This window comes from Mauremys reevesii, linkage group 5 (assembly GCF_016161935.1).
Source record: "Mauremys reevesii isolate NIE-2019 linkage group 5, ASM1616193v1, whole genome shotgun sequence".
NCBI classification, from domain to species: Eukaryota; Metazoa; Chordata; order Testudines; family Geoemydidae; genus Mauremys; species Mauremys reevesii.
In genome coordinates, this window is record NC_052627.1 from 89,061,180 (window position 1) to 89,088,265 (window position 27,086).

A 27,086-nucleotide genomic window follows, 5' to 3' on the forward strand; every position below is an offset into this window, starting at 1 on the left:
GGGGGAAATTGTTGAAACCTATTTTATTGGAAGTCTATTGGAAATTAATAGACTTTCAAGGGCAACTAGGAATTCCTTTCTTTAGTGTAGCAAAAGTCTGAATGAATTTTAAAAAAAATAAATTAAAGTGGACGATGGCTTTTGGTACAGCCCTGTGTAAGGGGATGCATGGAGTTGTACTGCCCCAGGAGGAAGGAATTGTACGTGCAGAGTCACTATTCTTCACCTGCTCTCCAGTTTCTCCCAGGGGAGGAAGAAATCTGCTGCTTCCCCTGACCAATAGCAGATCCCCTCCCCACCCCACCCAACATACATGCTCAGTTGCACTTGCTAGAACATTGGAGGGGCAGAGCTTGTGCTCCAACCATTCCTGGCTCCCCCATCTATTCCTTGCCCACCTGTGGAGAAGGTAAGGGAAGTACTAGACACACAGCCCCTGCTTTGCCATACCCACTGACAAGTTACAGGGAGTCCATGCAAGGCAGGGGACGAGGTGGTGTCACTTCACCTTCTAGCCATGTAAGACTGAGTCACAATCTGTCCCTCACTGTTTTTGAATAAATACAGATGTCCTACGTTTAGAAAGGATATAAAAAATCTGAATGAAAATCAACCTTTATGTCCACTGAACTTTTTCAGATTGCTTCATAGATTTGAGAGGTTTAAGATATTACATTGGATCTATGGGTAAAAATAGAGTGCTTATAACCCTGTTATAGATTTACCCCCTTGGCAACATTAAATATGTCTTAGTAAGGTGAGGTCAGGGTAGTGTTTTCAGCATTTTTCCTTTTAACCTGCATTATGCATGGCTTCTTAGTGACAAAAGACTGTGGTTGGAAGTAGTTCTTTGTTTTCATGTGCATGTATTTTTTTTAAAATAAAAATATAGAAGTAGTAAAATTAAATATCTGCTTTTTTGAAAGCAGAATTTTGTGGAAGTACAAAGCTGTCCATCTCCTTCAAAACTTGAAAAATTAAGAACTTCCACATGTTGACTGTCTCCCTGATTTTGTGTATACTACCCAGGGATGACAGGGTACAGTGTTTCCAGCATCAAGTACAGCAATTTTCAAACTTTTTGAGCTGTCCCCCCACCCCTTTTGAGTCACAACTTTTAACTGTGCATCCCAGACAAAAAGAGGTGAGTCCAGAGGTGGAGGAGGTGCTCCCTTCCCAAGCCCCACTGCTTCCTCCACCCCTCCAAATGTTCCTTTGCGGTGTGCCCTACAATTTGAAAACCTCTGATCTACTGAATGGAAAGGATTGAGATTGTCTATGTACATTCAATATATGAATGATTGCTCGATTAAACTGGAATTCTATTAAAAATATTCTATGTAGATTTTAATTAGGGCTATCAATCAGTTAACTCATGCAATTAACTATAAAAATTGCAATTTAAAAAAAATCGTGATTAATTGCAGTTCTAATCGCACTGTTAAATAGAATACCAATTGAAATGTATTAAATATTTGGATGTTTTTTCTACATTTTCATATATATTGTGTTGTAATTGAAATCAAAGTGCATATTTTTATTACAAATATTTGCACTGCAAATATGATAAAAGAAATAATATTTTTCAACTCACCTCATACAAGTACTGTAGTGCAATCTTTGTTGTGAAAGTGCAACTTATAAACGTAGATTTTTTTTTGTTACATAACTACATTCAAAAACAAAACAATGTAAAATTTTAGAGCTTACTAGTCCACTCAGTCCTACTTCATGTTCAGCCAATCGCTAAGACAAACAGGTTTGTTTACATTTAAGGAGATAATGCTGCCCGCTTATTATTTAAAATGTCACCTGAAAGTGACAACAGACTTTCGCATGGCACTTTTGTAGCCGGCATTACAAGGTATTTACATGCCAGATATGCTAAACATTCACATTTCCCCTTCATGCTTTGGCCACCATTCCAGAAGACATGCTGATGACACTTCTTAACACTCTTTTATTTTATTTTTTAATTAAATGTATAACTGAACTCCTTGGGGGGAGAACTGTATGTCCCCTTCTGTTTTATCCATATTCTGCCATATATTCATGGTATAGCAGTCTCGGATGATGACCCAGCACATGTTGTTCATTTTAAGAACACTTTTTAATTGCAGATTTGACAAAACACAGAACCCCTCCTTAGGAGCTGGCACCTGATGTACCAAGACTATCTCTGCTCCTGCTTTCCCTGCCAGCTCGGGACTCCAGCACCCTGTCTTGCTGAGCCAGACACGCTCATCTGCTCCAGCACAGACCCAGGGTCTGAATTACTTGCCTCAAAGCTGCAGACTTAATAGAAAGCAGCTTACAGAAGTGTTCTCGTCTCTAACACTCAGATGCCCAACTCCTAATGGGATCTTAAATCCGTTTTACCCTGTATAAGCTTTATACTCACAAATTGTTTGCCCTCTATAACATTGATAGAGAGGTTTGCACAGCTGTTTGCCCCCTCCCTCCCCAGGTATTAATACATACTCTGGGATAATTAATAAGTAAAAAGTGATTTTATTAAATACAGAAAGTAGGATTTAAGTGGTTCCAAGTAGTAACAGACAGAACAAAGTAAACTACCGAGTAAAATATATCACACACAAGTCTGTCTAATACAGTAAGAAACTGAATGCAGGTAAGATCCTCACCAGTTCCAGAATGCTTCCTTTTACAGACCAATCTCCTTTTACTCTGGGTCCAACAATCACTCACACCCCTTGCAGCCACTGTCCTTTGTTCCAGTTTCTTTCAGGTATCTTCGGTGGAGAGGCCTTCTCTTTAGCCAGCTGAAGACAAAATGGAGGGGTCTCCCACGGGCTTAAATAGACTTTCTCTCATGGGTGGAGACACCCTCCTCTCTCCTATGCAAAATCCAGCTACAAAATGGAGTTTTGGAGTCACCTGGGCAAGTCACATGTCCATGCATGAGTGAGTTCCTTACCAGCTAAGCCACATTCCTGGTAAAGCCCAGATGTGGACTGGTGTCTCCAAGTTCCTTGTTGGCTTAAGTGTTCCTTGATTGGGCACTTACTGAGAATAGCCTTTTCTCAGGAAGCTAACCAGCTGCTTCACTACAGCCTACTTTGAATCAAACAAATATGCAGCCAATATTCATAGCATTGAATACAAAAATGATGCATGCATACAAATAGGATTAACAGATTAAGTAGATCATAACCTTTACAGAGATGTTACATGGCATATGTAACAAAACACATTCTAGTTATGTTATGTTATATACACATACATAAGCATATTTCCATAAAGCATTATGGGGGGCACCGACCATCACAAGTGTGTTTTTTGTTTTTTTGACTAAATAAATTTTTTCACAAGTGTTTGCTTTTCACAGAAAATTTCAGTTTTTCATCAAAATCCAACTTTTGTTTGTCAACTGAAAACAGAAATATTTTGGCCAAAACACATCCGCTGAAAACCAAACTATTTAGTCTGAAATGCTGCTACAAAGCCTCATGGGAATTGAAGTGTTGGTGCCTCATACTCCCCCTTTTCCTCTGTAGGCCAGGCTCCCAAACCAGATATCCTCTCACCAGATGCACCATGGCTATATGACTGCCATGGTGCATTGCCTCTCCTTATGAAGAGGAGAAGCTGGAGTGCATCATGGGAGGCGTACTCTGACAAGAGGGGGCCCAGCCTATACAGGCGATCGGGAGGCACTCGAACTACAACTACCATGAAGCATGTCAGAATTGAAATATTTTAGTATTTTGGTTTGATTTTTGGTTTTGGCAAAAACTAGACATTTTTAATGAGAGATGGCAGGAGGGACTTTTCTACCAGCTCTATTATGAACCGCTGAGAAGTATTTAATTTAGGACACCTTTATTGTTGTTTAGTGCCAGCCTGGAGTAGATGTCCTACCTGATTCATGGATTTCTTCTTAGACTTTCCAAATCATTAGACAACTACCTTATCCTGTTCATCTCTCCTCAAACTTCTTCTCAAACTTCCTCTGCTCCTGTTAGTTTCTCCCAAATAGTATTTGCAGTATTACCATTTGTAATCTATGTAATCGAACCTAGACCATTTTCAAGTCTCTCAGCCACTACTTTCTGAGCAAACTTTTTTTTAATTCAGTAAGTATGGTTAATGTTTGTTTTTAAAACCGGTTTGCAGTTTAAATTCTGGTAGCCAAGAGCCCTCCTCAGGCAGTGGAAGGTATCCTGAATGGAATGAGGCAAATTAACCTAAAATGGCCAGTTACATTCCTTGGTTTTAAAAGATCAGCTTGAGGGGATCTAATTTGTTCAGGATCATGTGACCTTTATATGCCTGCTTTTTCTAAATTTTGACTAATCTTTGGGGGTTTTTTTCCCCTTTAATTTATGAGTTTGAAGGTTATCTTGAGGTCAAGTCTTCCTTGGCTAGGGAGTGGATTAAGATCAACTCTGATCAAAACCATGCAGCATTCCCCTACCTTTCTTCTCTTTAATTTTATGGTCTTTTTGGAACAGGCTACTAAAATGAGCCAAAAAAAAGAACAAAAAGAAACCCACCCTGTTGAATTGGATCTGTGGTGGTGCTGGTGAGATTTTTGGTTTTGTTGGTTTTTGTTTTAAAGAAGATGGAATGTACTGTGGAGAAATATTTTGATAACTCTAACAAGGCCATACTGGGTGGTAAAACATAAGATAGTTAAGTCCTGATCCAGGATGCAGATGAATAATTTGGGTTATCTATGTGAGTACAGTCAAGTTGAGCAAAGCAAAACCCTTTGCACAATGGAATTTCTTTGTCTGTATGTAACATAACTTTTGAAAACTGCATCTGATAAATACCAAATTTTCAGGGAATGTTCTAGATATCGGTGAGTAGAACTCTATCATGGGCTGTAGCTTACTAGAGGGTTGCATGTTTCATTGCTTATGTAGGTTGGGCTGTACACCAAGCCAGGCCCTCCTACCCCCAGCCAGGCCACTAGTTCCCCCACTCCAGCCAGCTCTCATGGCCAGGCTGTCACCCTCTTCCCTACTCTGGCCAGTCCGCCCAGCAGGGCTGGAGTAATTTGGGTTACCCATACGAGGAAAATTCTATGTGAATTAAGTTTTATGTAAATGCTTCAAGATGACTATATCTCTAACATTTAGAGGGACATCAATTCTATATTTTTAATACCCTTGCTCATGTTACTAATAATTCAGATTGTCTATTAGATTTTTTTTAATTGTTTTAGTTTTAACAATGTTTATGATGTTTATACAGTTTGCTCATCACAAACAGTGAAAGTAGACATGAGTTAAGTTTTTTTCATTTTCTGTTAACTTGATGTAGTCACTTTCACTTAATATCATGGCCTGCTATAGTACTGTAATTGGGTTTCCGAGCGAAAATGAAGAGAAATGGTTAAATTTTAAAAACTGGTTTCATTTAAATTTATAAAAACCAATCATAAAGGCATGCTCTTTCTTTTTTGGAAAGAGTGAGAATCAAAGAGCATGAATATCAGGCAAAAGCTATAAATCTAGAATTACTTTTTTACACCATATGGCCTACAAACATCCATATTTCTAAAGATAAGTGAAACAAATATCTTGACGTTTTAGTCTATGGGCAAATTCATCCCTTGTGTAAATCCATATATGTGAGGGGATGAATTTGAACTAATATGTTCGCTTCCTTTTACCCAGAGCCAGTGGGCCTGATTCTGATCTCACATCTGATTTACACTGCTGTAGTAACTCCACTAGCATCAGTGAGGATATCAATGTCATTTGAATTAACTTAGGGTTACACTGATGTAAGATTACTGTGTGTGAAACCAGAATCTGACTCAGTCTTATTTGTAAACTGATATGCTCTGTCTACACGTAAATTAGCTATGGGATCAAACAAAGAAAAGTATCTGAAAAATTCTTTGCTGATCTGGACTGTGTACTAATGACAAAAACTGGTGATCTGCAAAAAGGGTACTGGCTGCTGAAATAAGCAGTGTGGTAAACATCTCTGGAAACTTTGACAGTTTTACCACCAGCAGTGTTTACAGGTAGGCATTTTGGAGAACTGTTGGTTGCATTACAATGCATTGATCATGATCTCACGTCATTTAACTGATAAGTCTCCAGAGCACTGTACGGATTTTAAACTAAATGAGTCATCAGCCAAACAGACTTCATTTAAAGATTTCTAGTATCCGAATTAATACTGCATATGATAGAGAAGGCTCATTTTTTATTTGGGCATCTTTCCTTTTTTGAGGAAACAGAACTCAGGAAGAATGTTAGCTACAATGTGCAGACTTGTAGGGATCTGTTATTTATTTACAGTTAGACTACTTGTCTGGAAACCTCTTTCAGTTCTGTATTGGATCCCATGCCCAGCTCATTGTAGCAATCTGTACTAATAAAAGCTCATTTCTTCGTGACTTCAGACCCATTCCTCTCCATTAATGCTGTTAATCTTCTGTTCTTATTTGCACTTACCTTTTGAAACTGACAAATCACCTACACCTCATTGTTACACAACTGCATCATGCTGCTGTTACTTACTCATCCATTTTGAATAGCTAAGCACTCCCAAGGTTCACAAGCAGCAGGTCAAAAGTGCACAACATCCATCTCAGGATTTAAAAATGCGTAAGTCAGATTCTGAAGAGCCCGAGAAGGGAAAATCTTCATTTGAACACCCAAAATTCTCCTGCTGGTGGGATATTCAGAACACCATGTATTTAAAGTGGATCATCTTCTTGTGAGTCCACTGTTGTTGCTTAATGGATAATAAATAAGTACTGATGATGTGAATTTTGTTGAATGCAATATGCATGAGGCTTGCTCTTATTGGGGGTAGGAACAACTCAGCGGATTGAGCATTGGCCTGCTCAACCCGGGGTTGTGAGCAGGGGCGGCTCTAGGAAATCCTGCTGCCCCAAGCACGGCGGCATGCCGCAGGGGGCGCGCTGCCGGTTGCCGGTCCCGTGGCTCCGGGGGACCTCTTGCAGACGTGCCTGCGGAGGGTCCCCTGGTCCCGCGGCTCCGGTGGAGCATCCGCAGCCATGCTTGCAGGAGGTCCACACGAACCGCGAGACCAGCCATGCCTGCGGGAGGTCTGCTGGTCTCGCGGCTCCGGTGGACCTCCCGCAGGCATGACTGCGGAAGGTTCGCCGGAGCCGCCTGCCGCCCTCCCGGCAAAAGGCCGCCCCAAGCGCGCGCTTGGTGCGCTGGGGTCTGGAGCTGGCCCTGGTTGTGAGTTCAATCCTTGAGGCAGCCATTTAGGGATCTGGGGCAAAAATCTGTCTGGGGATTGGTACTGCTTTGAGCAGAGGGTTGGACTAGATGACCTCTGGGGGTCCCTTCTAACCCTGATATTCTATGATTAATGATCCCTTCAGGGCCAGTGAAATGCTGCAAAGATCTCAGATACCATAAAAATATGACACTGTTAAGGACAAAAACAGAAAAATCTCTCATTCTCCAATTTTTTCCTCTTTCCTATGGATACATTTTGCATGTAACTCCACTGCTGTGTAAGGGACCAAATTGGTACATGAAGCCATAGATATTCTAAAGGATCAATGATCTCAAGAATCAGGTCACTGTGTTGATTTGGAGGGAGAGGGGGAATTCTGCCATAGCATACTAGCCAGTTAAGAGTCAGCTATACACACCTTTTATTTTTGAAAAAAGGTTAAAAGTTAGTTTTGCGTAGCCAGGCTCTCTAAGTGGGGAGGGGACATAACAATCATTAATTTAGCACAAAATTTATTATTTGGGGTGTTGCCCAGGAGTGATCTGATGAGAGACAGTCTTCTCCTAACAGTCAAATATAATGTAAGCTCAGTGAAATGGGGAATAGTCCCCTCAGGAGAAGTGGTGTAAGTCCTCAATGCCACTCACATGTAAAACTAGATCTATCCTGGAAAAAATACGTCAGGGAATGGTCCTGCATTAGCAGAGGAATGGACTGGATGAGCTAAGAGATCATTTTCATTTCTAATTGTTGTGATCACATAATGAAAGATAATGCATTTTATGTGCTGTACTAATCTTGCCTATGTGATGTACCACACACAGACACAGGAGGTGCAGAATGGAGCTAAATGAGAAAGTATGATATGCAGCCAACAGATTGTATTCCACATGGCTTTCGTATCACACTAAGCATAGCATCAAACACCATTTACGCAAGGGTATACAGTGTTCTGCCCTAGCAGGTATTATGCAATCACCATAATTAAGGAGTGTTCTCACCAGACAGGTATTAATATGATTCACCTTAGATCTGTTAGGCTGCTCATAGGCTCAATTATATGCTGTCATAGAGCAAAGTAGTGTACTTGCTGTGCCTTTTGCAGCTACGCAACAAAGAATGCTTAAGGCATGATGTGGTATGCCACAGCAGTGTGATGACTGTATCCATTAAAAGAATATTTGTCAGTCACATATATGAACACATGAGAAGTATGTGCTAGTATGCAAGTGGATATCAGTCTGACATCTCATTGCATTAACACAATCTCTCTGTCACTGGTCTCAGCATGTTGTTTTTCAGTACAAATGTTGCCCCTGAAAGATGTGAGCATGGATGTGATGACATATACTAACACCCTGAAGCTGGATTTGTGTTATGGAAAGATCTGATCGATACTTCCACTGAAGTCAATGATAGTCTTACCTTTTAACTCTACTGGGAGTGTTTTTAATATTACAAATGTAGATAACTGAGTAGTGGTTTAATGGCAGAACCCCCTCGGCCCAAGGGTGAAATAAGTGAAGCGCCAGTGTAGAGAGGATGGCTGGCCCAGTGGTTTAAGTACTAGCCTCAGACTTGGGAGACCCTGGTTCAGTTTCCTGCTCTGCCATAGACTGCCTACGGGGCCTAGATCAACAAAGGTATTTAGGCTTTGAAATCTCAGTTGTAGGTGCCACTGTGATCCACCAAATTCCCACTTAGTTGCCACTTAACCCCAAAGTAGACACCTAAACTCACTGCCTCTGGGCACATACACAGCACAGGCACACCTGGATACCTATCGCCTGTCTATGCTTGAGTGACTTGGGGGAAGATAGGTGTTCATCTGTAACTCAAAGGTGGGGCTTGAACTGGTAGGCATGCTCCGTGGCCACTTACCAGGTAGGCACCATTCAAAATCTGGCCAGAGAAGAAGGCACCGATGCCCAACTTTTAGCTCAGTGGTTAGAGGACTCACCTGCACTATGGGAGATTTTCTGCCTGAGGGGGAGAAAAGGCACCCACTGGTTCAAATCCTAACCAGCAGGCTACAGAGTTATTCTCACTGGATTTCACTGTTTATCCACAGAGGAACAGCTTCAGAAGGAAAGATTGAGGGAACCCCAATTTCAAACTATTCCATAGCCCAGTGATTAGAGCACTCTCCTAAGAACTATGGGAGATCCCCTCCCGCACCCTCATTCAAATCCTTTCTCCCCCTGGGTCTCCCACATATAGGGCAAGTGGTCTAACCACTGGGCTAACAGCTATCAAGGCACCACTTCCTCCTTCAGCCATTTTGTGTGGAGTGAGGCTGGTACTTAACTCATTCTCACAAGAAACAACTTAAGTACCCAAGCCTTCTGATTCCAGGAGAGGAGTTCCTGGCTGTGGATTGCTGTTTTGTCCCCCTGCAGTCCAGACATAGGTGCCTAACTCCTTGAGAAAGCCAGGGCTTAGGACACCTCTCTCTCTCTCTCTCTCTCATTGAATGTTCCATAGGCTAACTGAGGCAGTTCCCCACCTAGCATGCTGGCTTTTGTGGATTGCATTATTGGGGCTTAGTTCTCCTCGTTCATTGTATAGGGAGTCTAGGCATCTAGCTCAGGCTTTGTGCATCATATGGTTGTTTCTGTGATTGATTTTTAGGTGCCTAAAAGTTAGGTGATGCAATACTGAGCTAAGTCCCTTTATGGATCTGGACCTTGGTCTTTCTGTGCCTCAGTTTCCCATGTGTCCAATAGGATAATAGCACTTTCCTACCTCAGATGGATATTGTGAGGATAAACACATTAAAGATAGTGGGGTGCTCAGATACTACAGTAATGGGAGCAAGACAAGTACCTAAGATATCTAGATACCTTGGACTGTAAAGTACATAGTGGAGATGATGGTGGAACACAACTACTAAATCCTCAAATGAGCTCTGCCCTACATGTAAGTTGGGGACAGTGTACCTACTGTATGAGGCCACATCTCAGTAAACTGGCTAAGAGGATGTTGCTTAATGATGTTGTTTCAAGGCTCTTAAGAGTACTGGATCTATAGGGAATTCACCACAGAGCTCAGCTCACCAGCAGTAAACAATTTTTTTTCATGCTTCAGAGCTCTAAATCATGCAGCTGCCATTCTCCTGTTTGGAGCAATGTCTTATCTTAAGCCTGGTCTACACTAGGCGTTTAAACCGGTTTTAGGAGCGTAAAACCGATTTAATGCCACAACCGTCCACACTAGGAGGCACCTTATATCGATTTTAATGGCTCTTTAAACCGGTTTCTGTACTCCTCCCTAACGAGAGGAGTAACGCTAGTATCGGTATTAACATATCGGATTAGGGTTAGTGTGGACGCTGATCAACGGCATTGGCCTCCGGGAGCTATCCCACAGTGCACCAGTGACCGCTCTGGACCGCAATCTGAACTCGGATGCAGTGGTCAGGTAGACAGGAAAAGCCCCGCGAACTTTTGAATATTTCCTGTTTGCCCAGTGTGGAGCTCCGATCAGCACGGGTGGCGATGCAGTCCGAAATCAAAATAAAAAAAGAGCTCCAGCACGGACCATGCGGATGTGATCGCTGTAAGGGCAGGCAAATCCGTTCTATCAGCGCTCCGTTACAGAAGATGAAATTCAGAATCCTTTTTTAAAAATCTCCAGACAGACGCCATAGCAGGGACTCAGCGCACTGCAGCGTGACAAGCGTAACGGAAAGCCAAAGAATCAAATGGACGCTCATGGACTGGAGGACTGAAGCTATCCCACAGTTCCTGCAGCCTCCGAAAAGTATTTGCATTCTTGGCTGAGCTCCAAATGCTTCTAGGGTCAAACACAGTGTCCGTGGTGGGTCAGGGCATAGCTTGGCAATCTACTCACCCCCCACACACACCCCCAGAAGCGAAAGGGAAAACAATCCTCTGACTCTTTTACATGTCACCCTATCTTTACTGAATGCTGCAGATAGACACGATGCTGCAGCCGTCAACACCAACATCATCACTCCCCCCCTGCCATGGGTGGCTGATGGTACAAAAGGACTGGTAACCGTCCTCGTCATCAGCCTATTGGCACATGGGGCAGTAACCATGCTGACTAGCATCCGTCAGGTCGATCAAGGGCGCCTGGCCCTAATTTTTTCTGGTGGTGGATGGTGCAATATGGCTGGTAACCATCATCGTCATAGCAACAGGGGGCTGAGCTCCATCAGCCCCCACCCTTCATGTGTAAAGAAAAGATTCAGTTGCCCCTGGACTAGCAGAGGGATGCTGGGCTTCTCTCCTACACACTGCTTAATGTCCTGTCTGGACTATCATAGCAGCTGGAGGCTGCCTTCCACTCATTTCTCACTAACAAGTCACCATGTCTTATTCCTGCATTCTTTATTACTTCATCACACAAGTGGGGGGACAATGGTATGGTAGCCCAGGAAGGCTGGGGTAAGAATGGAATGAACAGGTGGTGTTGTTACAGGAGCACCCCCTGTGAATAGCATACAGATCATAATTTCTGCAGGATCTGACACAGAGCAGCTGTGCTCTCTGGTTCTATGATACAGTGGTTATCTAGTACACTTGCCTATATTCTAGGCAGGACTGATTCTATTTTTAGATACCGAAAAGGAGGGATTGACTCAGGGAGTCATTCCCAATTTTGGCTTTTGCACCCCTGGCTAAGAGCAGCCAGGGGCACTTATGACAGCAGCAAATGGTACAAAAGGACTGGTAGCCAGGATCATCTTAGCTCCAATTTATGGAAGGGTTTGGATGGTGCAATATGGCTGGTAACCATCTCTGCTGTCATGCAAAAGCATGCTTCTGTTTAGCGCTGCTGAATCGCCTCTGTGAGCGGCATCTAGTACACATACGGTGAGAGTCACAAAAGGCAAAACAAGCTCCATGATTGCCATGCTATGGCATCTGCCAGGGCAATCCAGGGGAAAAAGGCGCAAAATGCTTGTCTGCCATTGCTTTCCCAGAGGAAGGAGTGACTAACGACATTTACCCAGAACCACCCGCGACAATGATTTTTGCCCCATCAGGCACTGGGATCTCAACCCGGAAGTTCCAAGGGGCGGCGGGGGAGGCTGCGGGAACTATGGGATAGCTAGGGAATAGCTACCCACAGTGCAACGCTCCAGAAGCCGACGCTAGCCTCGGACCGCGGACGCACACCACCGAATTAATGTGCTTAGTGTGGCCGCACGCAATCGATTTTATAAAATCTGTTTTACAAAACCGGTTTATGCAAATTCGGAATAGTCCCGTAGTGTAGACGTACCCTTATTGATAGGCTTGCTGGGCAAAAGCTTGGAGACTCTGTAGTGGTTCAGAGATGGGCTGCATGCAATCCAGTCTCCTTTATCACTGCAGCAGGATAAGAGCACAGGATGCAACATGATGACAGTAGAAAGTGCTAGTGTAGATGCCAGAAAAAGTACTGGTTTGGTACATTGGCATTCATATATTAGTCTGAGCCCTGGTGGGGAGAGCATGAGCAATAAGATATTGAGCACATTAGGATCACGTTCCTCCCAAGCACATATGAGGGAGACAGAACAAACTTAGAATCTGAATGACTGTCAGATACGAATGCACATCATGTAATGTCTTTAGAATGTGTGGAATGAACTAAGTACTGGTCTGTGGTAAAGAGGAAACTGATGTATTGCAGCTGACTTTTGAGTGTAGGCAAAGAGCCCAGTTTTATTACACATTTGTGGTATAGAGCAGTAAACAGAAAATACACAGAATGAATTAATACTAATGGCTATAATAATAGATGATGCATACCTATATCACAAGGCTTTTGTGAGGATTAATGTTTATAAAGTGCTTTAAAAATGAAAAGCATGATAATGCTAAGTATTAACATTAGCATTCTTGGTATTATATAACTAATAGCTCCATGGACTGAGAAACCTGAAGGGCTGATTAGCTGATCTAATGTTGATGCACATGTTGCACAGACAATACTGCATTCAAGTAATGCACCATCAGATAATGTTCCAAACCAAAGCATGAATTAGTATTGTGTCATGTTGGGTTGGAGCATAGAGTCCACTGGGTAATCTATAAGTTCCTACAAGCTTGTGTATTCTGAATAGAATACATGTGTTGTCATGTGACTGTACAGATTGTAACATGTATATTGCTAGTGGCATCGAGAAACTTCAACAGAGATTGGGGCCCATTGTGCTAGGTGTTATGTATACGAATATTAAGAAATCATCTCTGCCTCCAAAAAAATTACCCCCTCTATAGAAAAGACAAAGTATGGGAGGGAGTAAGTATTCTTTTCTCTATTTTACAGATGGGTGATTGAGACAGGAAGATTAAATGACATGCCCAAGGTCACTCAGCAAGTCTGGGATAGGGCTGGGGATTGAACCCAGATCTCTTATGCCCAGTAAAGTGCCTTAGAAGAAGTATGGCCTTCTGTTTGATAGTGTCACAATTGCATTTCTTTACAGTTTGGTCTGGTAATAATTGTTTTTCATTCATGGACTGAATGGGCCAGAAGTGGGACTCTTGATTTAGGATAAAACCCAATTTATGAGAAGCATCTCTAGTTATTGACATAGTAGGTGATGTTTTTCATTAGGTGTTCCTAGTGACCACTGAAGACATCTGAGACTATTGACTTCTCATAAGGTTTAGGTCACAAAAGTGCCATGTGTTTTCTGAAAATCCATGGGGTGTTGCCCTAGGGTCCTGAATTGCTAGATTATCTCTGAAGGGCAAACCAGAAAAATCTTCTGTAAGATTGACATATTGGGATAAGAATGCAGGCATCCTGCTTGTCAATGCCAGATGTTATCCAGTCACCCTGCTAGACAGCTGAAATCCTGAACACTACATATATAGTTTACTTAATCATTTAATTGACAAAGATGTAAATTAAAATTAACCCTGAGCCTACTGAGTTAAAATCCATCTTCCTTCTCCTGCTATGCTCCTGGGGCTCCTGTAAGTTTTGTATCTATTTCTGCATTTGAGGAACCCTATGGAACATGGGTGAAAATTAGTCCTTGGAAATGGAGCAGAGAAAGAAACAGGACAGAGGGATACAGGAGGTAAATACATAAAGAACTGTTCCTTAATAGAAGTGGAGCTATATGGTTTGATCCATATAATTGGTCATTTGTGTGGTGGTGATGATGATCGTGGGCTAGATTCTCAGCTGGTATAAGTTGGTTCTGCTAAAGGAAGGTAAGTATCCCTATCCCTTTTTTATAAATGGGGAAATTCAGGCACAAAGGAAAGCAGTAACTTGGCCAAATAATACAGTAGATCATTGGCAGAGTTGGAAATAACTCTTCTCCGATCTCCTCCTTATTGCCAAGTCAGTATGTTATCCACTGGGCCACATTGCCTACCTGTGCTCCTCTGTGCACACTGCCTCCTAAGCATGACAGGAGGTGGGCTATTACACAACCCGAGAGGGTATTTCATAGTAAGTATCAAATTGGGCCCTGTCGCAGATTAGAATGGAAATAAGGGATAGACCCTTTTCTTTCTTGTTATTCCTAACTAATATATTTACTGATAAATGTTTTCCAGAATAAAAAAGAGGATCTTCAGTATTTACGTTACTTGTTTCTGTGATAATTCTGTGTAGAGAAATATTTAACTATCCAAAAGCTGCATAATCTTAGTTTCTCTGAAGTACAATTAAATCTCCTGCGTCTCTATTAATCAAAAGCATGTTTTAGATATAAAGTTCAGATTCTTAACAGAAATCACCAAAAGTTCTTTGTATTTTGGACAGGATTCATAGATTGCAAGACACACTTGATTCATTTTATCACACCAGATGCGTTCAGGAAAGAATATACTGCATGTAGTTGTTTTGTGATTAGGATGTATAGTAACTTTGCTTCAGACAGTACTCAGTGTCAAATTCCATCTTACATCTCTGCAGTGTCGTCCACAGAAAGGAAAATCAGAAACCTCTGTCTTCTCCTCACCCTATCTCTTCCTCCCCCACCCTGAAAAGAAATGTTACAAACAGGAAACTGGCATAAGTAGTAGAAGTTAATGCACAAAAATAGAATAATACAGAGCCAAATGGATGCATATTCTGCACACTTTTTAAAAAAGACAAATCACTTGTCACTTACTTATTAGCAACTTATTAGATGCTCTTTGGGCAATGATTATTCCCAATCTTGTGTAGTAATGCCAAGAGTACACAGCTGTGGCATTTTAGGAACAACCATTATCAGTGTGCCCTTTATTGTGATGAGACAGCATGTTCAGATCTGTGGCTGGGAGACCAAATGATGATGGAAAAGAAACCGAGGGTAACAAATACTTTTCCCTTTCTGCAGTACATCTGTCAGCCAGCATTTTTTTTCTCTGAAGGATAATAAAATGGTCCCTTAAGTGTTTTGATACGATTTTTATATTTGAGCAACCCAAAGTATGGTAGGTCTTTCCCAGAAACAAATACAGATGTGGCTTTGTCCTGCGGGGCTTACAACATGGAAAACAAATGGAGGGCATAGCTGAGAAATAGGGAAGGCAGGGAGGAGGAGAACAAGAGTAAATATAATGACATGGTTATTCATTAAGGCCTTATCCAGAGCCCATGGGAGACAATAGACAACTTGTCATTTACTGCAGTAGGTTTTGGATCAAGCCAAAGGCAAGTGATGGCTCTGTTTAATCAGTTTTTCTATTTTCTAGCTCATTTCTCATTATCGACACAGTAGAAATGAGCGAGATGAATGTTGAGAGGGAATTAGCTGTTCAGACAAGTTTTTAAGGAGAGCATTCCATGCAAAGGGGTCATAGACATTAAAATTAGGAGGAGAATGCCAGGTTAGCCAAATAACTGCTTCCTTTGTCCTTAGTAATGACTTTATTGACATGTAGAGAAAAATGTTTCCATGCATAAAGGAGAAAACAAACTATAGATAACTAAATTATAGTCTGTCATGTTAAAGTCTTCCAAACATTTTGGGCAATTTCTAGAAGGACATAGTAGCATTAAGCTACTTTTTTTTTTTTTTAAAGGCACTATCATTTTAAGGCACTGAAATACTGCTGAATGTTGGTACTGGGAAATCCCTCCATTTTCATTTATGATAACTATATTACACTTAGGGCTGAAAGAGCATAGAATTCTACCTCCTGACTATTGACTAAGGTCCTGATTTAACTCCCTTAGAAACCAATGCAGTCTTTCCACTGACTTCAGTTCAGTTGGATCAGGCCCAGAGGAAACTACTATAAGGCCTAGTCTACACCTGTTACTTAGGTTGATCGAGCTATGTCACTCAGGGCTCTGAAAAATTTTGCACCCAGAGCACGGTAAGTAGGTCAACCTAACTCCCAGTGTAGATGCAGCTAGGTTGGTCGAAAGAGTCACCTCAAAGGTGGATTACACTACATCAAGAGAGAAACTGAATGTTGATTTTAAGAAGCATCTACACTACAGTGCTACTGCAGCATCTTAGCTGTGCTGCTGTAGAATAGACATAGCCTTAGAAAGGGCTAATCAGAACGTGTATAACATTGGTCAAAGCGCAGTTTTACTAACATTGATCAAAGTTGAAGAGCAACTAACGACACAAAAACTAACACAGTTTTTTTTTATTAAGTACACCAGAAGCAGGAATCCTTCCAAACAATCAGCGGGGCCACTGGATGATTGAGGTGCTAAAGAAGCACTCGAAGTCAAGGCCGTTGTGGAGATCCTAGTCGATTCTTTAAATTAGTCTTCACTGCAGAGGATGAGAGAGATGCCCACACCTGAGCCGTTCTTTTTAGGTGACAGATCTGAGGAGATGTCCCAGATTGAGGTGTCATTAGAGGAGGTACTGGAACAAACTGATAAACAGTAATATCACCAGGACAAGACAGTATGCACTGAAGAGTTCTGAAGGAATTCATATGTAGTTGCAGAACTGCTAAATGTGGCATGTAACCTATCACTTAAATCAGACTCTGTGCCAGATGAATGGAGGATAGATAATGTAACACCAATTTAAAAAAAAAAAAAAAAAAAAGCCCTAGAGATCAATGTGGCAATTACAGGCCAGTAAGCCTAACTTCAGTGTAAAACAACGTGGTTTAAACTATAGTAAAAAACAGAATTCTCAGATGCACAGATAAACACAATATATTGTGGAAAAGTCAACATGGCTTTTGTAAAGGGAAATCATGTCTCTCCGATCTATTAGAATTCTTTGAGGGTGTCAGAAACCCTTTGACAGGGTCCCCCTCCAAAGGCTGTAAAGTGAAGTAAGGAGTCCTGGGATAAGCGGGAAGGTCCTCTGCTGGATCAGTAACTTGTTAAAAGATGGGAAACAAAGGGTAGGGAAAAATAGTCAGTTTTCAGAATGGTGAGAGGCACATAGTAGGGTCCCCCAAGGTTCTTTATGGGGACCCGTGCTATTCAACATATTAATAAATGATCTGGAAAAAAGGGTAAGCAGTGAAGTGTCAAAGTTTGCAGATGGTACAAAATTACTCAAGTTAGTCCAAAGCTGTCAACAAAGAGTTACAACGGGATCTCACAAAAATGGGTGACTGGGCAAGAAAATACCAGATGAAATTCAGTGTTAAGTGTAAAGTAATGTACGTTTGGAAAAATAATCATAACAGTATATACAAAATGATGGGGTCTAAATTAGCTGTTGCCATTCAAGAAAGAGATCTTGGGGGGTCATCGTGAATAGTTCTCTGAAAACATCTGCTCAGTGTGTAAGACCGGTCAAAAAAGCTAACTGTTAGAAACCATTCGGAAAAGGATAGAAAATAAGACACAAAATATCATAATGCTACTATATAAATGCATGCTATGCTCACCCCTTGAATACTCCCTGCAAGCCTCAAACCCCATCTCAAAAAAGGTAGATTAAACTTGGAAAAAGTACCAAGAAGGGCAACAAAAATTATGAGGGGTATGGAACAGCTTCTATATGAGAAGAAATTTAAAAGACTGGACTTTTCAGTTTAGAAAAGAGATGACTAAGAGGGGATATGATGGCAGCATATAAAATAATGAATGGTGTGGAGAAAGTGAATGAGGAAGTGTTATTTATCCTTTCACATACCACAAGACCCAGGGGTCAACTAATTGAAATCAAGAGGCAGCAGATTTAAAATAAAAGGAAGTATTTCTTCACACAATGCACAGTCAACCTGTGGAATTCAATGCCATGGGATGTTGTGAAGGCCAAAAGTATAATTGGATTAAAAAAAAATTGGCTAAATTCATAGAGGATAGGTCCATCAGGGGTTATTAGCCAAGATGGTCAGGGAGGCAACCTCTGTTCTGGATGTCCCTAAGCCTCTGATTGCCAGAAGCTGAGACTGGATGATGGGGGATGGATCACTCAATATTTGCCCTGCTCTGTTCATTACCTCTAAATCATCTGGCATTGGTCACTGTTAGAAGACAGGATATTGGGCCAGATGGACTATTGGTCTGACCCAGTACGCTGTTCTTATGTTCCTATGTCTCCAATCTTAATTTCTAATAAAAGTTCTGCAATATTCTGGGTTTTGGTTTACTCTACTTTTTTATTTAATTTTTTTCTAAACAGTCAAACATTTCTAAAAGAACCTTAATACTGATGTAGAGAGCCCTAGAAACACGACTGGTTAGGAAAAAAGTGTTTCTATTTCAGCCAGGAAAGCAAACTTTTTTTCCACCAATTTTGGTAATACAATGGGCCAAATCCTACTCACCTAGCTCACTCAAGTAGGCCCAATGTAAGTCACCATATTGTGTCAGGGTCTCTTTGATATTATAGTTAGGACTCGGCAACTCTGAGTACTTCCAGAAATTGCCAATACTAATATATTTAAAGCATTTCTTTTTCACATTAGTGTGAGGTTAAGGTGGTATAAAATGACTGGATACATAATACCATTTTAAAAATCTTCCATAAATTAGAGGCCATATAGCCATAAAATGAGAAGAAGGTGGAACCTTTAGAAAAAATTTGAAGCTTCTGTTTGCGCAACTAATTTATCCTTTGTACATGATAAAGAAGTTAATTGAATTTAAATTGGGATCTCTTCCATTCAGGTGGGTTTTATATCCATCATCACAGAATTGTGTACAAACAGAAACCCATCTAATTTATAAATATAGAGATAATGCTTACTTGTGTTTAGACTTGGCTTTTAGTCAAGATTCAGGTCTATAATTAGAAGAGCAGCTGGGTAGTTGAAAACCATCAAAATGCCTTAAAGGCAGGAGGGGAAAAGAAATTATTTTAAAATAATGTACTAATGTAACTATAGAAAATCTTGTAAAAATTCTTTATACGATTAAAAAAAAGTGGCTCTGATAATTTCAGGACAGTGTTTTACTGGATCTGATGTCAGGTAAAACTCAGCCAGTATCTTTAATTTATCACATAAACACTAACTAATCTTTATGTATATTTGTGAAGATCACAACAGGCATGAAACAATATTGTGCTTAATAACCAGATATTTCTGTGTTTGTTTTATTTAAAGATAAAATGAACCTTTTAGTCCCGGTTCGAATAATAATAAAATACAAGTTTGTCATTCCCATGCATATCCCATATCTTGCAAAATACAGACAAAGCATAAATATAAAGGTCCAAGTTCTCTGCTGGCACAATTCTGTTGACTTCAGTGGAATTACACTAGCAGAGAACTTGGCTCTAAGACTTGTTTTGGGGGAAGGTGCTCAGGTTCTGGCCTGTTCGAGCAAGAACTTTCATAGACTGCAGATAGATACTGATAAGTGGGTTAGAAATTAGTGGAAAGAATATTCTTGTGAATGAAAATGTTTTGACCTTTTCTTTGTATGTAAAGGGAATGCTACATATTTATAATCAGTGACACCAGAACTAAGGCCATGAGCCAGGATTCAAGGCTCATTTATACCAGCTTTAAACCAACCTAATTTCAGTCACTTAACAGAGTCCCTTGTTTTAAACCAGTATACAGCTTGATCCTGCATCATTTCAGTCAATGGGAGTTTTCCCGTTGACGTCAGTGGACGTAGGATTGATGAGTTCAAAATCAGACCCATGTGTCTTTAAGAGCTCAATCCTGCATATTATGAAATGCCTCATTGAAGGTGAGGATGTTCATTAACTCTAAGGAGGCACTCAGAGCTTCATCTTGTGAGGTACTAAATACAGTAGATGAAATCCTGGCTCCTTTAAAGTAAATGGGAGCACTGACATTGATTTGAATGTGGCCAGGATTTCACCCAGTGAATCACAAAAGAAACACAATAGATGCATGTGTTGTATTGTCACACTTCAGAGCAACTGTACCTGTATTCCCAGTCCATGGTACCTCCACGGCACCTGCTCTAGGTCCTAGGTCTTCAGCTGTCACCTCTCTTGGGCAGAGACGTGTATGTGTGTGTGTCAGGGATTTTTCAGGCTGCACAGTTCCTTGCCTATAATGTGATACTGCCAGCAAGCCAGATTGCCAAAACAGGCCAGCGTCTGTGCTTTGCTTCCTCTTCGAAGGCTGTGAACAATATAATTACCAATAGATACTATTTACCACACTGCCCTTTCTAAGCAAGCACATTTATTCTTAAGGTGAAAGCCTTCCAGAGAAAACATTTAAAACAATAAAAGTTCCTATATACATGCTAAAAGCTTACCAGAGGTCACCCATCAGACTTACGGAGCCTCCATAGGCCATAGTCCTTCAATCTCTTCTCAGGAAGGATTGGTGTCCTCCTTGGACGGAGGGTTCTGGTCCATTTGCTGAATCAGAAGGAAGGCTGAGTCCATTTAAACTAAGGCTATTTGTCCAAAAGTCCTATCTTTGGCTTTTGGCCTCTGGAGAATCCAGTTTGAGCCAATATATGTGAGCCTCTGCGGGTACCTCTTGGGAGGTGTTACAATCTGAGTGAATTTGCCTAATCACCCCCTACAATTCTTAGTTCCAGGAGAACTATGGTCACCTTTCTTCATAGAATTACATGGCCCACAATGATATGCAAACTTAATATGACAAGATCTTTCAAAGATATTGCAGGAAATTGCCATATCTGTCACAGTACATACTTATGAAAATAAGGAAATCTTACATTCTCTGTTCTCTCTGGCTTGGTGTTAATTTGTTTGCCTGGCCCTTTGAGTACTGTACAAGCACTTTGATTTGTGTTTTTTCATTTGTACAATGAAATGTAATCCAGATAACTCTTATTTCTGGTTAGTGTCAAAGAACTGTAGCAACTCCCCAAATGTGTGCCTAATAAAGATAGGGGAGGATCACAGTGCACAAATCTGGTGCAATTTCTTCTCTAATGTAAATAGAGGACTTGCATTCAGCTTGTCAGGCTCAGCAGCAGCTCCTCCTCCACTACATGGGAATGCATAGGAACGGCAATTTATTTGAAAATTGTATTATTTGAATAATGGGTTTTGTATTACACAGAGTATAGACTCTCTTGATCCCATACTTACAGCTGTAACAAAGTAAAAGCGTGGGTGTGGTTGCCTGATGGCCGGCCAGGAGGATAGAGTACAAGGAGGGAGATGAAATAACATTTACACTTACAGTAACTTCAAAAATGTAACTGAGTTCTGCCTAATCCTCAGAAGTCCAATTTGGGAATCCAAATTGTTAGCATTGCGAACAACTCAACTTTTCTCACCCTGCTTATGCAGTTATCATTTCCTGCCGGACAAATGTAATCACCGAGTCAAGGTGTGTGAAGTAACATTTTTTTATTAGGCCAACTTCTGTTGGTGACAGACAAGCTTTTGAGCTTATACAGCGCTCTTGTAAGAATAATGGGTTCTCTTAACAGTTTTGTGTTAGCACAAAAGCTTGTCTCTGTCACCAACAGAAATTGGTCCAATAGAAGAAATTACCTCACCCACCTTCTCTCTCTTGTATCCTGGGACCAACAAGGCTATAACAACAGTGCAAACAAACTTAACTACAGTCATTCTTATCATGACGGGGAGAGAGGACGAAGGTTCCACCACTCTTACTTATATTTGGTAGTACCTTTCTTGGCAAATAATTGCATGGATTTCAGTGGGATTGCACATAAGGGACTGCATAGCATGAGGAATGAGTGACAGAATCAGGCCCATCGTGTTCAATAGGAGAAATGAATGCAAATCTAAAGGAAAGTGTTCTAGTTGCAACTCTAATGCCATGTGCTGTAACCCCAGTAAACATCCACAAGCTAAGCAAGATCAGGCTTGCATTGGAGAACTTCACAGAGAACACAGGTACTGCATGAGGAGGTGACAGTGATTCCAAAGCTGGTGTTCTTCTCTCTGAGTCAGTACTGAAACTGTACCCTGCACCACTTGAGTGGGACACTGTGCTGCTAGAGCTGCAGTCTGGATGATGAGATATAAAACGCAGGTCTTGAACCCATGCAGTCTTCCAAATACTACTTATAAGAGTATTGGGTGTTAACCCCTGTATCCTATTAATTCCAGCTCAGGTAATTATTACATTCTGCCTACCTAAATTCCTCCTACAATATCAAGTGGCTATGATCATATTCTTCATTTCATTCACTAAACTGCAGTGTAGTGCTGTTATGCATGGCTGAACAGCTGATACAGTCCACCACAGATGTGGCTTTATTTTGGTTGTGGGTGAAGTCGCTATCATATATCCCTTACCTATGTTACAAGAGTGTTGTGCAGCTTAGTTACTTGTAAAGTGCTAAAGATGTGCCATGTATTATTTTACTAGGAATAACTATCCTCTTAAATGTCAGTCTAAATACTTTGCTTGGCTACTTAGATTGATTCACCATAGATTATTATATGAAGAACAGATGATTGACACTGAACCCAAGTAAGGCAGCAGTGGTTATGCTGTTGGGACAGATGGAAACACTTTGAAGACTGCAGCCATGGTGCGGTCTCCTTTGCTTGAAGGTACACACCCTTAGTTGGTCAGTTCAGTCTATTGTTTAGGAGTGCTCCTGGATTCCTGGTGGCAATGATCTCTCGCATAGCAGCATCTGCAATTAATGCTTTCTACCATCTCTGTTCCATGCTGGTAGATGATTCATAGAGTTTAAGGCCAGAAGGGACTATTAGATCATGTAGTCTGACCACCTGTATATGACAGGCTATTAAATTTCACTCAGTTATCCCTGTACTGTACTGAGCCCAATAACTTGTATTGGCTAAAGCATATCTTCCAGAAAGACATCCAGTCTTGATTTGAGAATCCACCACTTTCTCTTAGTAGTTCATTCCTATGGTTAATCACCTGACCTGCATGATTAAAAATGTGTGCCTTATTTCTTATTTGAATTTGTCTGGCCTCAGCTTCCAGCCACTGGTTCCTGTTATGCCTTTCTCCACTAGATTAAAGAGCCCATTCGTACCCAGTGTTATATCCCTGAAAAAGTACTTGTACATTATAACCAAGTCACCTCTCAATTTTCTTTTTGGTATACTCAACAAACTGATCTCTTGAAGTATCTCAGGATAAGGTATTTTCTCCATTCCCTCAGAGTTTTTGTAGCTCTTTTCTGCATACTCTCTAATTTAGAAACGCCCTCTTTAGAATGTGTACCCCAGAACTCTGTGCAATATTCCAGTAACAATCTCACCAATCCCATATACAGGGGTAAAATCACCTCCCGATTGCTGCTACTCCTGTTTATACATCCAAGGATCTCATTAGCCTTTTTTGCCATGACATAGCACTGGGAACTCATCATCATGTTCTATCGCTTGTCCACTGTGACCCCTAAATCCTTTTCAGAGTCACTGCTTTCCAGAATAAGCTCCCTATTCTCTAGTTCAAGCCTGCTTTCCTTGTTCCTAGATGGATATCCTTGCATTTGGTGGTATTTAAATATACTGTATTTTGTTTATTAAGTCTAGTTTACGAAGCTATCCGGATTACTCTGTGTGACTGCCTGGTATGACAGCTACATTCCACTGGCCCAGTGGAGCTCTCTACAATAAGAATAAATCTTGTCTGAGACAGAGCTTTCTCAGGGGCCAGTTTAAGACTGTGGAATGAAATTTCACAGGAATGAAGGACTACCACAAACCTCACCACCTTCTGCTCTGTAAGTGCAAGGCGCGCAATTTTCAACTGCCTCCTCTAATGGGGAAACAGAGCAACATACATATTTTAAAAAAATCAAAACAAAAAACCCCCCAACAAACCATACCAAGCACACACAATTCTCCCTCTGGGAAGAGGATGAGAGGAAAAAATAAACCACATGTGACAGATGTCAGTCCACATCACTAATGCACTACGGGAAGCTGCTTACATACTATGGTGATGAGGGCCGTATAAGAATCTATATAAAATAGAAGGCAGTTCAACTTCTCCAACGCACTGTTACATTTTCCCCATTTTGGGATCACTGGAAATTGTTTATCTGAGACCCTAATGAGGCAATGTCACCAGATGTTCACTATTGTATTTCTTGGAAGTATTGTGTGAGAGGATACAAGGCCCTGTGGTCTACATATACTTTACCTTAAATATCAGTTTTATATTGTAAAAGCATGTACCAGTGTGTTTTGTTTGCCTTTTCAGTGAGATTATGTGCTTCTATTATTATGAAAATATTCTGATCAAGCATAAGTTTATACAACTGAAGTGTACTAGTGTTGTTTGGATAAGAAAATCCCCTTGGAGAGAGTATAGATTGTATTTACTTTAAACTCTCCTAAAGACTATATTTTCTTTTTGTAATTCAGCATGCAATTTGAAAAGAATTTTCTGATTAAAAATCTGGCATGTTCCTTGATGCCTTTTAACTAGGGCATGAATGGTTTCTTTTCTTCACAAGCTGTTAGAAAGAGCATTGGCTGAGTTTAAATGAACCAAACAGTAAACCTTCCATGGAACATCAGCATGGCGTTTACAGTATCAAACAGTCAGAAATCTGGAAGTGATTCAGTAAACCGGGCAGCAACCTTTGATTTTTTTATTTTTTTGAGGGGGAGGGTTAGGTACATTTAATCATGTTAGTAAAGAAAACTGTTTGGACACTCAAATCAGTGCATGTTAATTATTAGGAAAACGTCCTATCTTTATTCACTAAATAAATCCTATCCATCAACTGTGCTGACAGCATCATCCAAAATGAATGTTTAGAAGTGTATTGTTTTAATTATCAGATGGCAGCTTTAAAAGTGCAGTGTAATTCTGAAACTGATCTGTTCCAAGATCAGCAACGTACACAGAATAGTTCCAAAACACACTTTTAAACATTTTAGCTCAAAATCTTCTCTTAATGACTAGTTTCACAAGATATTCTAGCCTGAAGCATATAGTCAAATCAAGACCCTTGTGGGTTTTTCCCATTATCTCCTGCCCCATGCCAGACATATCATCTGCCCACTTGTAATATCAGAATTTGTCCATCTGTACTGAAGTGTGTGTTCTCAGGATAGCAATACTGTCACAGTTTGGGGTCACTCAGGCCAGTAAGGGGTTCAGTCAACATCTGCCTTGTAACCCTGGGTGTCTTCTGGCCAGGGGCGGCTCTAGGTATTTTGCTGCCCCAAGCACAGCAGGCAGGCTGCCTTTGGTGGCTTGCCTGCAGGAGGTCTCCGGTCCCGCAGATTGGGCGGCAAGCCTACGGGAGGTCCGCCAAAGCCGCGGGACCAGCAGACCCTCCGCAGGCATGCCGCTGAAGGCAACCTGCCTGCCGCCCTCACGGCGACCGGCAGAGCGCCCCCCGTGGCTTGCCGCCCTAGGCACGCGCTTGGCGTGCTGGTGCCTGGAGCTGCCCCTGCTCCTGGCCGTGCAGTTTTGGTTCAGAGCTCTGACCCGAAAAGCTTATTAGCAGCCCACAAGTCTCACCATGGTTTTGCCCATCTTGGATGCTCCTTGCAGAGTGACCTTAGTTTTATGATTATGAATCCTGGTTGGGACTGAAAGGATACTATGAGCAGGACACCCACCCCAGAGTGCGTGGGGCAGTGTCTTCTGCCTCATGTTCCTGAGTTCTACAACCAACAGTTCCTTTTCTGTGCCCCTCTCTACTCCCTCACCATACCCCACTCACAGTGGTGGTAACTACTAAGGGAACTGGAAACCCTAATTAAGCCCAAACTCCCACACTGCAAACCCGTCCCCCTGCCGCATCTATCCTCAGTTAATGATTTATTCCCAAGAACCAAAGAGGCAGGATCAGGTACAAAATAAAAACAGTTTATTAAAGGACCAACAACTACTATACCCAATGAGGAAACAGGAAAACCACTTGGATGTTAACAATACAAACAGGCTTTAAGCCAAGAACCCAAAACCATACACCACCGGGAGGGGGTAAGACAAAATAAAGGCGTTAACACATCACCATTCTTCTTGTTGTTTACACAGGATCCTGGACACACTGGAACTAAGGACACCACCAGGACCACAGGACATCAAAGAACAGGAACCACAAACATGAACACCGGGATACTCAGGACAGGATCAGGTAAGCTATCTTCTTCCTTCTCAACTTGCCACGTCGTCTCAGCAAGGTATAGATCTTGGCACTGGGCTGCCTCTATGATGGACAGCAGCTGTCACAAGGCGCTGTAATCTTCTATCACCGTTAGTTGCCAGGCAGGATTCTCTAGGTCATTTCATCCTTTCCTGCCCAAATGTACAAAAGGTACCAATACTTCCTGCCAAAGTGCTGTTGCTAGGCAGATTATAGACAAGGGGGAACAAGAAGAGGGAATACAATATGGAGGGTGAAGTACAACTCAAGGAAACCAACATGGCGAACTGAAATTTCCTTACAGTGGTTGTCCTTGATCAGTGATGACCCAGGGTTTAGAGGTGCATCTGTGTGAATTCACCTCCCACCCAGGGAAGAAGGCACTTTGCTTGCTTTGCCATTTTAGCACTTGCTCTGACTGGCCATCCTGTCAGCCACAGTTCCTTTCCTCCGAGCTGCTCATTGCCTTGCCAGGTGCTCATTCGCCGGCC

At 41.4% G+C, this 27,086-nt stretch overlaps 1 protein-coding gene across 4 annotated transcripts in view; it reads left to right on the top strand.

Annotated features, from left to right (window-relative positions):
* Positions 1-27,086, top strand: part of LNX1 (ligand of numb-protein X 1) — a 234,837-nt gene that overhangs the window by 41,021 nt on the left and 166,730 nt on the right. For 3 of the 4 annotated variants that reach the window (XM_039542575.1, XM_039542576.1, XM_039542582.1), the window contains exon 2: positions 26,487-26,586. In XM_039542575.1, coding sequence (XP_039398509.1) covers positions 26,487-26,586 — 100 coding nt within the window. Of the gene's footprint in view, positions 1-24,189; positions 24,208-26,486; positions 26,587-27,086 lie in introns of those variants that run through there. The other variant, XM_039542577.1, reaches the window with a different exon arrangement.